We start from the raw sequence: 12243 nt of genomic DNA, 5'->3' as shown, positions 1-12243 counted from the left end.
GGGTTGCAACCCTTCATACTTCAGCTCCTAGGAGTCGCTCAGCATCCTATGAGGATCGCGAGGCTCAGTAAGGAAGACGTACTTAAAAAGGCAGAGTAATTGTTCAAGTCGACTTCCTTACCAGGTACTTATTTATTTTATGTTTGTTATTTTGAATAACTGCTAAAATGAAATACAAAATACTTAGCTCATAATAATGTCAACATGTAATGCTGGTCTCTACCCACCCCCCTGGGTGTGAATCAGCTTATATGATCACCGGCTAAGTTTAATATTGAAAAATGTTATTTTTATTAATAAAATAAATTTTTGAATATACTTACCCGGTGATCATATATTAAAGGACCCTCCCTTCCTCCCCAATAGAGACCCAGTGGGCCGAGGAGAAAATTGGTTCTGTGTTGACATGGAGTACTTGAGTACCTGCTCGACAGATGGCGCAGTTGATGTACACCCCCACCTGTATAGCGATCGCTGGCGTATTTTGTCCTTAGGTTTTTCTGTCGGGCAGCAGAGCTGACAGCTTATATGATCACCGGGTAAGTATATTAAAAAATTTATTTTATTAATAAAAATAACATTTTTACTTTGAGTAAATCTATGTTCGATCGTAGGTTGGGATTAAAACGTCATTCGATTTCATCAGCTGATCTGTAGCTTTAGCCAAAAGAATAACATATATGTACTGAAAGATGTCAATAATCCTGGTTTTCGATGTTATCTGAACTTCGTTTATTAATTTTTTCAATTTCCTAGTATCAATTAAAGATGTAGTTCAACAACAGCAATTACAGATGGTTTTTATTTTGGCTTTGTTGTTAGACGTTTTCAAGGTCACGACATTATCACGATTATGCTCACACATAGTTGACAGAGTATTGTTGATATGATTTTGTTCCCTATCACATAATCCTTGAAGAAAAGAAGAGCACAGTTCAACAAACTCTCGACCAGTTTCTTATTAAAATGTATATAAAAAAACAACAAGAGATGAATCAGCTGTTGATGCTGACGATCCACAGCTATCTATGTACATGATGTAAACAAAGTTTGAATGTAAACATTGATAAATGTAACGACTAAATTTATACTATCGCAAAATAATTTTAATAACATAATTTGTTATTTAACCTTACAAAATCTTTCTATTTTCTACTATCTTAAAGCAAACCACATTCACAAATAGAGACCGTAATATACTTTAAACCTGTTAAATTGTAAACATCTTCATTTACAAGTATGGATGTACACATATTTGTAAACTTGAATTACCTTTTTCAGTACTTAATTAAAAATCAAATTTATTTGTTTGTAAGCTTAAATATATTCTTATTTACCATATATCATTCAATGGTTATTTGTAGTTTAGCCTAGTAACAAGTAAATTCAGAGACAAGTAAATTTGATTTACGTCATTTTTCAACTCAAGTTGCCTCTCCTGGAACCAAGTACTAATGTAAGGTGAGGTATACCTGTGTATGTATTCAAGGTTGAAGCTTTACACTTAGGAAGGCAAGTGTATGAAGGTTTATGTACTTAAAAGCAAATATTACTCCTTATATTAAAAAAAAAGAGTTACACCAATTTTATTCATTTTCTGGTTGGTTAACCCTTTAAAAGACAACCTACATTTGGTAAATATTAGTAGAAATCTGTTAATTTCTATTTCTTTCAAGTGGCAAAAAAAAAAAAAAAAAAAAAAAAACTTCTAATCATTAACTTTACACAAACTATACTTACCTCATAAAGAGTAACTTTATCACCCATGTAAATCATAATGCTAAATAGACCAATAAATAAATGGATTACTATTGTTCACATAAACTTGACAAATAAATGCATAAATAATTTTGCCTTTGAATTTTTCTCTCCTCAACCCATAGTGCTACACTTAATCTCTACATCAGAAATGAAATACCAAAACTCCTGCTAAGAACATACCACCTAAAACAAAATTTTATGCAATGAAACAATGTGAAGCAACCTGAAATGAAATCAAGTAAACCTTCCAGGAAAATAACTGTACTGTATTAGTTGAAGTAAAATACACAAAGCCATGGAAATGAGACTTACCAGACTGCACAGATAAACCAGTGCTGCTGGTTACAGATGGAGTGGCCTGCTCACTCAAGTTGCCGTGGAGTACAGCTAATGTTACTAACAGATCATCTTCACTAAGAGACACCTACAGAAGAAAATTATACTTATAGCAGCAGCTTCTCTTAATTGACCTTCAATAAACTTTCACTATCACCTATGTTATATCAATAATGGAATAATTGTCACAGAAAACTACCATGTACACTCAACAGGACATTTTCAATGTGAGGCACAACCGAGCTCAAGGTCTGATTACAATGGGAATATCAGATGACACTCAACAAACTTTGGAAAAGAAACCAAATGAGATCAACCCAAGCTTAATTATGGAATTTAGCAATAAACAATTTTTCTGTTATTGTTATACATATGAACAGGTTAACATTTTAAGTGCCATTGGACACATTCTAAACTGTATATCTAAATCCTATTTGCCGTCAATGGTTAACACAACAAGATTTTCTATTTTTTTAACACTATTTAAGTGTGTGGAAGTTTTAAAGAAACAATTTTAATATTTTTTTTCTTTTTTTCAATACAATAAATAGTTTTCATTATATAAAACCTTATTCATATAAAAACACGGACCGACAAACAAAATTTCTCACCTCCCATTCCTTCACTCTTGCTATACCAGATAACATCTATGAGACAGAAAGAACAAGGCTATTTCTACCAAATAATGGCTATGTAAGTATGAGCACAGTCGTTCATAACTCTCTTTACTAATTTTATTTTTAAGGACTGCAGAGTGAACAGAAGGCACATCCAAAAAACAACAACAGCAATTCAGGATTAACACTTTGGTACTGTTCAGGGGGTTTAATAGCTAAATTGCAATATATTGCATCTAATTATAGATGTTTAGCTTCATTCAAAAGTGTTAATCCTGAATGGCTGTCTATGCTTGACAGGCAATCCAAATTTTAGTTGGACATAGTCATAGTGGGAAAACTGACTCTGGGTAGATAATGATAAAGCGCGCTGGAACTGGAATTTTAATTAGCAATATGAGTCATTATTTATCTATTTGTTTTATTTATTCTTTTTGCCCTTTCTGATGGTTTTTAGCTTATATGTAGGAGTAAGAAAGCTGATGCCAAAGCTTATATGTAAGCTTTCCTACTCCCTGATATTCCTATCTTAGTGACAACTGATGTTGAATGCAAGAAATATGGCATTTAAAGGCTCCAGCTAATTTACCAATTAATTTTGACCATCAATGTCACCTGCCAAGATGGATGATCAAATCACCTTCTATTAAATCTTCTACTATCTTAGTTTTACTGAAATAAGGCTTCAAAGGTTTTTACTGAACATGATTTTCTAATTTCCAGACTACTAAAGATAAATATTTACTGTATTATGCAACTAAGAAATATAATAATTGTTTATCATAAAAATTAATCACATCTACATATCTCCAGAAAAAAATACTACACATCTTACCTTTATAGGCTTAAGATGAGCCTTTACTTCCAATTCAGGTTTTTGGGTGTTCCATGAAATGGTGAGGTTCCGACACACAGATATGGTCAGTGATATTGGCTGTAATAATTCATATTCTTGTTCCAGTGATCCATTTTCACTGAGCTCAACTCTATAAGAAAAAATTATCATAGATTTAAAAATTATGATGCCAAAAACACTGTAAAAGCTTTGAATATCTACTCTATAAGACTATACAAAAACTTAATTCTATCAATAAAATCTATTACTATAATCACCTGGTGCTCAAAATGCTTCTCTATTGAAGCCTGGTTTGGATCGCCGTTTACCTCAATACTAAAAATTTCCTGTTTTCTTTCATTTCAATAGTCCTAAGCCTCTAACAAAATATTGAGACAATCTAGAAGGTAATGTTGATAACCTCAGTTTGGGTACGACATACGCTTTCTATTTTCCATCTGGAAATCTAATTTTATTCCCTTTCCTCTTGACATCACCAATCAGTGGAGTGGAAGATGAACATGTGTATGAACATTAGATGGGTATAGAAATGATGAATTTTTTATTAAAATTCCATTCACTTCTATGAAAAATACCTGATATTAAAAATTCTGAATCCCATGCTCTGATGAAGGTGGCTCAATGAAGTAGAGAGATAAGATGTCTAAAGTCCTAAAATAACAAACTTATCAACCGGATACTCATCTCTCATGATAGACTCCAATATTAACGAGCTTTGTGGAAGAATGCAAGAGAGATTCATTGAAATAAAATTTGCAGCCAAAAAATATTTTTCTTACCTTTTGAAACTATTTTTATCATATAACATAGCAATCTCAATGAATTCTAGTAACTCACCTTGGAAAGTTTCTTCACTTCACAAAAACAAAGCTTTGAGTAAATTGCAAAAGAAATATTATCACATTATTTCAGTAATCTGAAACTTTTAGAATGGGTGGTTAATGTCTCCAAAATTTTGTTTTAAGATTCAGAATATTTTGAATATACATACTAAATAGGATAGTAAATTTGACTTTTTATCCAATTATATTTAGATAATCATTTTATGCCCCTATTTATTCATAAATATCACCACCATGATTTGATTTATCACATCTTTTGTAAAAAAAAAAAAAAAATGTTACTTTAAGAATCATGAAAACCACAAATCCAGTTCTTGGTTCAATAGTTTAGGTTTCAAACAAAACATCATGATTTCAATGGGCAAACGGCAAAGAAATTAAGGAATATGTGTCGTAATTCTACTAGGGTGAATTACAGACCATAGAATACGATCCAAAAATATTTTTCTAAAACAATAACCAATTTTTCCAAGATTAAATACTCTAGTATTAAGAAATATTGTTACCAAATGAATTAATTTTCCCAGTTCATAAAGATATCTTTTGAGTACTCCTTGAATGAAAGACTGAAATATCTGTGCCTTTGGTGACCACAATATAGGCTATCTAAATATAATCAGCTTGAGGTGAAACAAAGATAAATTTATATCTTTACCTTGTTAACTTGACATTATGCAACTCCAAATTTATTTTGTCGTATATGGCAGGATAACCAAGTTCATTGCGTTCTTCCCCAAGTTCAAACTTATTATTGACCGTAATTTGACCTAAATCAACCATAAGACCTGATAGGCTGCGTGAATCTTGAGGAATCAGGATGAGAGGAGCCTGAAATGGTACAAATTTCATAAGGTCACTCAAATCTACAAAAAGGTTTTAATAAATGTATTGCTAATATTGTACTTTATATCTCAAATATGAAAACAGAATATGAATGAGAACTTACCCTCAAGGTTAAGGCAAGGCTGACACGAGAACACTGTGCATAAGCATCCTGTAAGCTAGCTTGAGCTGCTGCTGCAGCCGCTACACCAGCAGAAGCTAATTTAGCTTTAGCTGTTTGGAATTTATCGATCCAATTCTGAAAAATTTCCTTTTTATAAAACATCTTCTTAATAATAAAACAAAAAACTTATCTTAATTTAATTTTTCAAAACAAGCCAATAAACCAACTCTTGCTAAGATTAAAGTACCATATCCATTTATAATGGGTTGATGGGGCCTATCTTAAAAGACACTCACACTTTAAGTAGAAAATCCTTAACATATATATGGGGTAAGAAGGCAGACGAAAACATATATGTCATCAGTTTGCATTGGTAAATAAATGTATTCTAACTTTAGCTCATTAGTCATTCTTTAAAAGATTTTCCCCTAATTCTGATAATCCTTTGCAATCATATCTTTACAGTTTATACCAACCACTATGTAGATATGCAGTTAATTGTAACAGTCTTGTTTTTTCTTTCAAAGGCTTAATGCTAGATGGTATTCTAGAATCTTTATCGTAGCTTTAACTAAAATTTGATGCTATCTCCCTATTCATGTGGTTAAATTTTTCCTGATTATTCATCATAACCTTTTTTAATTTTGATAATTCTCTTTTATGGTTTATATCGCCCGTTTATTTTCTGCACTTAACTGCTCTCCCAATTTGGTCCCTTGAGCCTGAAGCTTGAAGCTTTCTGTTTTCCCAAAAAGGGGTTATAACTTGATTTGTAATGATAAAAAATTGAAATAATGATAATAAAGAGAATGAATTAGAGACAGTTTAGTTTATAGAAAGAAGCTACAATTATTTCTCAATTTTAGATCTCTGAAAACAGCTTAAAACAGTACATTCTAGGGAAATTAAAATTTAGATTTTTGCCTATGTAGCATGCCTATGCAATATTTTTAAATTCAATTGAATCTTCGCATTATTTAAAACATGTCAGCTTACATCCCTAATAAACTGCAATACGCTTGTGTGGTGGTAGACGACCAAGAGCAGCTTCAAAACCAGAGCCACAATCCTCTTTTGTACTTATGACCGAGAAAGGAAAATCTACTAAAAGATGGCTAGTCTTATACAAATTACATACTCCCTCTTGCAAAACAATCTAACTTTTATTCATATCATCTTAAAGCTCTCTCTGTTTCATAGTCTGTTAAAGTCCCTCTCTCAAGGACTCTTAACTATAGTTTTAAACAAGAAACTATCCCTAACGCTTACCGGCAACCCCTCTGGCATTCAATTCATGGATAATTAGACTGATTTTACCATCAATATCACTAATTAAAGCTCTTGGCTTTCTCCATTAATAATAATGTAACCTTTCAAGTATTAAGTGCGTTTTCCATCCTAAATTTAGCGTTGCCATCAATACATTTGAAAATTTTTTCAGCAATTGGTATTAAAATCCAAAGTATTCAATACAGCTTTTGAATATGAATGTGTGACCCAAACCATTTACTGACATTCCCCCCACTTTACATAGTCAAAAAGGAAAAAAAAGCTTTTTGTGTTATGCATCTTTCAACCTTTTTTTCAAATCTTGAAGCACTTAAATGAACTAGAATCACTTGACTGAATGTAACAAAAACATTTCTTTACTGACTCTATTTTCCTTTATGACAATGTCACAAATGCTGTTGTAAAAGAATCACTGAATTTATTTTTTGTCAGTGTTTTAATGCAGTTATTGTTTTACATTTATAAATGCATTTAAGATGCAGCAATAATAAATGTAAAAACAACAATAATTCTGCAATGAATAATGTTATTTTCATTAGTAAAATAAATTTTTGAATATACTTACCCGATGATCATGTAGCTGTCAACTCCGTTGCCCGACAGAAATCTACGGTCGGGATACGCCAGCGATCGCTATCCAGGTGGGGGTGTACACAACAGCGCCATCTGTGAGTAGGTACTCAAGTACTTCTTGTCAACAAGAACTCAATTTTCTCCTCGGTCCACTGGTTCTCTATGGGGAGGAAGGGCGGGTTCTTAAATTCATGATCATCGGGTAAGTATATTCAAAAATTTATTTTACTAATGAAAATAAAATTTTTCAATATTAATCTTACCCGATGATCATGTAGCTGATTCACACCCAGGGTGGTGGGTGGAGACCAGCATACATGTTAACAAAGAAGCTAAGTATCCCGTATTTCATTTTATCAGTTATTCAAAATAACAAACATAAAATAAATAAGTACCTGGTAAGGAAGTCGACTTGAACTATTACTCTGCCTTTTTTAAGTACGTCTTCCTTACTGAGCCTAGCGGTCCTCTTAGGATGCTGAACGACTCCTAGGTGCTGAAGTATAAAGGGCTGCAACCCATACTAAAGGACCTCATCACAACCTCTAACCTAGGCGCTTCTCAAGAAAGAATTTGACCACCCGCCAAATCAACCAGGATGCGGAAGGCTTCTTAGCCTTCCGTACAACCCAAAAAACAACAATAAAAAGTATTCAAGAGAAAGATTAAAAAGGTTATGGGATTATGGGAATGTAGTGGCTGAGCCCTCACCTACTACTGCACTCGCTGCTACGAATGGTCCCAGGGTGTAGCAGTTCTCGTAAAGAGACTGGACATCTTTGAGATAGAATGATGCGAACACTGACTTGCTTCTCCAATAGGTTGCATCCATAACACTCTGCAGAGAACGGTTCTGTTTGAAGGCCACTGAAGTAGCAACAGCTCTCACTTCATGTGTCCTTACCTTCAGCAAAGCAAGGTCTTCTTCCTTCAGATGAGAATGTGCTTCTCTAATCAGAAGCCTGATGTAGTAAGAAACTGCGTTCTTAGACATCGGTAGAGAAGGCTTCTTGATAGCACACCATAAAGCTTCTGATTGTCCTCGTAATGGCTTTGACCTTCTTAAATAGTACCTAAGAGCTCTTACTGGGCAAAGTACTCTCTCTAGTTCGTTCCCCACCAAGTTGGACAGGCTTGGGATCTCGAACGACTTAGGCCAAGGACGGGAAGGAAGCTCGTTTTTAGCCAAAAAACCGAGTTGCAAGGAACATGTAGCCGTTTCAGAAGTAAAACCTATGTTCCTGCTGAAGGCGTGGATCTCACTTACTCTTTTAGCAGTTGCTAAGCACACGAGGAAAAGAGTTTTTAATGTGAGGTCCTTAAAAGAGGCTGATTGGAGCGGTTCAAATCTTGATGACATTAGGAACCTTAAAACCACGTCTAGATTCCAGCCTGGTGTGGACAACCGACGTTCCTTTGAGGTCTCAAAAGACCTAAGGAGGTCCTGTAGATCTTTGTTGGTGGAAAGATCCAAGCCTCTGTGGCGGAATACCGCTGCCAACATACTTCTGTAACCCTTGATCGTAGGAGCTGATAGGGATCTTACGTTCCTTAGATGTAACAGGAAGTCAGCAATTTGGGTTACAGTGGTACTGGTTGAGGAAACTGCATTCGCCTTGCACCAGCTTCGGAAGACTTCCCATTTAGACTGATAGACTCTGAGAGTGGATGTCCTCCTTGCTCTGGCAATCGCTCTGGCTGCCTCCTTCGAAAAGCCTCTAGCTCTTGAGAGTCTTTCGATAGTCTGAAGGCAGTCAGACGAAGAGCGTGGAGGTTTGGGTGTACCTTCTTTACGTGAGGTTGACGCAGAAGGTCCACTCTTAGAGGAAGAGTCCTGGGAACGTCGACTAGCCATTGCAGTACCTCGGTGAACCATTCTCTCGCGGGCCAGAGGGGAGCAACCAACGTCAGCCGTGTCCCTTTGTGAGAGGCGAACTTCTGAAGTACCCTGTTGACAATCTTGAACGGCGGGAACGCATACAGGTCGAGATGGGACCAATCCAGCAGAAAGGCATCCACGTGAACTGCTGCTGGGTCTGGAATCGGAGAACAATACATCGGGAGCCTCTTGGTCATCGAGGTAGCGAATAGATCTATGGTTGGCTGACCCCACAGGGCCCATAGTCTGCTGCAAACATTCTTGTGAAGGGTCCACTCTGTGGGGATGACCTGACCCTTCCGGCTGAGGCGATCTGCCATGACATTCATATCGCCCTGAATGAACCTCGTTACCAGCGAAAGCTTTCGATCGTTTGACCAAATGAGGAGGTCCCTTGCGATCTCGAACAACTTCCTCGAATGAGTCCCTCCCTGCTTGGAGATGTAAGCCAAGGCTGTGGTGTTGTCGGAGTTCACCTCCACCACCTTGTTTAGCTGGAGGGACTTGAAGTTTATCAAGGCCAGATGAACCGCCAACAACTCCTTGCAATTGATGTGAAGTGTCCTTTGCTCCTGATTCCATGTGCCCGAGCATTCCTGTCCGTCCAGTGTCGCACCCCAGCCCGTGTCCGATGCGTCCGAGAAGAGACGGTGGTCGGGGGTCTGAACAGCCAAAGGTAGACCTTCCTTGAGAAGAATGCTGTTCTTCCACCACGTTAGAGTAGACCTCATCTCTTCGGAAACAGGCACTGAGACCGCCTCTAGCGTCGTGTCCATTATCCAGTGAGCAGCTAGATGATACTGAAGGGGGCGGAGGTGGAGTCTCCCTAACACGATGAACTGGGCCAGCGATGAAAGTGTCCCTGTTAGACTCATCCACTGCCTGACTGAACATCGGTTCCTTCTCAGCATGCTCTGGATGCATTCTAGGGCTTGATTGATCCTTGGGGCCGACGGAAAAGCCCGAAAAGCTCGACTCTGAATCTCCATACCTAGATAGATAATGGTCTGGGATGGGACGAGCTGGGACTTCTCTATATTGACCAGGAGGCCCAGTTCCTTGGTCAGATCCATAGTCCATTTGAGATTCTCCAGACAGCGACGACTTGTTGGAGCTCTTAAAAGCCAGTCGTCCAAATAGAGGGAGGCTCTGATGTCCGCCAAGTGAAGGAATTTCGCAATATTCCTCATCAGTTTGGTAAACACAAGAGGTGCCGTGCTTAGGCCAAAGCACAGGGCTTGGAACTGGTACACAACCTTTCCAAAGACGAACCTTAGGAAAGGTTGGGAGTCTGGATGGATGGGGACGTGAAAGTACGCGTCTTTCAGGTCTAACGAGACCATCCAGTCCTCCTGCCTGACCGCTGCTAGGACCGACTTCGTCGTCTCCATCGTGAACGTCTGCTTGGTGACAAAAGCATTGAGAGCACTGACGTCCAGCACCGGTCTCCAACCTCCTGTCTTCTTCGCTACTAGGAAGAGACGGTTGTAGAAGCCCGGGGATTGATGGTCCCGGACTAAGACTACCGCTTCCCTTTGTAGCAAGAGCGACACCTCTTGTTGCAACGCTAGCCTCTTGTCCTTCTCCTTGTAGTTGGGAGAGAGGTTGATGGGAGATGTAGCTAGAGGGGGACTGCGGCAGAACGGAATTCTGTATCCCTCCCTTAGCCACTTCACAGACTGAGCGTCTGCACCTCTGCTCTCCCAAGCTTGCCAGAAGGTCTTGAGTCTGGCTCCCACTGCTGTCTGGAGAGGAAGGAAGTCAGAACTTGCCTTTTGCGGACTTGGAACCCTTCTTGGATTTGCCACGGTGACTGTCGGCACGGGTACCTCCTCTGCTGGAGGTTCTGCCACGAAAGGGCGGGATGAACCGAGTTGCAGGAGTGCCTACTGCTGCAGGGCGGAAGGGTCTAGGCACGGAAGGTAAGGTTTTAGCCTTACGTGCAGAAGAAGCCATCAGATCATGGGTATCCTTCTGGATAAGAGAGGCAGCCATCCCCTTAATCAGCTCCTCCGGAAACAGACACTTGGAGAGAGGAGCAAACAACAACTCTGACTTCTGGCAAGGAGTGATACCAGCCGATAAGGAGCAAAGATGTTCTCTCTTCTTGAGCACTCCCGACACGTACGAAGCCGCAAGTTCACCAGACCCATCCCGAATGGCTTTGTCCATGCTAGACATGATCAGCATGGCAGAGTCCCTATCTGAAGGGGAAGTCTTCCTGCTTAAGGCTCCCAAACACCAATCGAGGAAGTTGAAGATCTCGAAGGCACGAAAGACTCCCTTCAACAGATGATCCATATCAGAAAAGGACCAGCAGATCTTCGATCGTCTCATAGCCAACCTGCGGGGAGAGTCAACCAGACTTGAGAAGTCGCCCTGGGCAGAGGCAGGAACTCCCAAGCCGGGTTCCTCTCCCGTGGCATACCAGACGCTCGACTTGGAAGCAAGCTTGGTAGGCGGAAAGATGAATGCAGTCTTTCCCAGTTGCTTCTTGGAATGCAACCACTCTCCCATAACCCTCAAAGCTCTCTTAGATGATCGTGCGAGAACAAGCTTGGTGAAGGCAGGCGCAGCAGACTGCATGCCCAGAGCAAACTCGGAGGGAGGAGAGCGAGGGGTTGCAGACACAAACTGCTCAGGGTACAAGTCCCTGAACAAGGCAAGGACTTTACGAAAGTCTAAGGAGGGAGGCGTAGACTTGGGCCCTTCAAAGTCAGAGTGCGGCTCATCCAAGTGTGCAGCTTCGTCATCCGATACTCCATCATCCGAAAGCTGAGTAGGAAGTGGCAAAGGCAGAGCAGAAAGCTGAACGGCTGAATCCTGCAGTACGGGTGCATGCGTAGCTGCGGATCCAACATCAAGCCGCTGCTGGTCAGTCTGCGAGCTGGCAACAACAAAAGCAGAGTGCTGGTGCGTGGGTGGGGCTGCGGTGGGTTGCGGAGCATGCTGTATGGTATGCGGAGCATGCTGTATGGTATGCGGAGCATGCTGTATGGTATGCGGCGCATGCCGCATGGGTTGCGGAGAAAGCCGCATAGTGCTGGAACCCGGCAGCTCTACAGCACCTTCCCACTGCTGATGCGGTAGCTCACTCATGTCAACGAATGGAGCAGCAAGAACATGCGTCTGGCAGGGTGGAC

General features: G+C 39.4%; 1 protein-coding gene across 1 annotated transcript in view; it reads right to left on the bottom strand.

Moving 5' to 3' along the window:
- Positions 1 to 12243, bottom strand: part of Vps13 (vacuolar protein sorting 13C) — a 469226-nt gene that overhangs the window by 247041 nt on the left and 209942 nt on the right. The window contains exons 25-28 of the mRNA XM_068346310.1: positions 5359 to 5493; positions 5068 to 5240; positions 3550 to 3700; positions 2074 to 2185 (exon numbers count right to left, since the gene is read on the bottom strand). Coding sequence (XP_068202411.1) covers positions 2074 to 2185; positions 3550 to 3700; positions 5068 to 5240; positions 5359 to 5493 — 571 coding nt within the window. The remainder of the gene's footprint in view (positions 1 to 2073; positions 2186 to 3549; positions 3701 to 5067; positions 5241 to 5358; positions 5494 to 12243) is intronic.

Source organism: Palaemon carinicauda, chromosome 22 (genome assembly GCF_036898095.1).
Source record: "Palaemon carinicauda isolate YSFRI2023 chromosome 22, ASM3689809v2, whole genome shotgun sequence".
NCBI lineage: Eukaryota > Metazoa > Arthropoda > Malacostraca > Decapoda > Palaemonidae > Palaemon > Palaemon carinicauda.
Note: the sequence above shows the minus strand (reverse complement) of the source record. Positions and strands in the feature narration are given on the sequence as shown.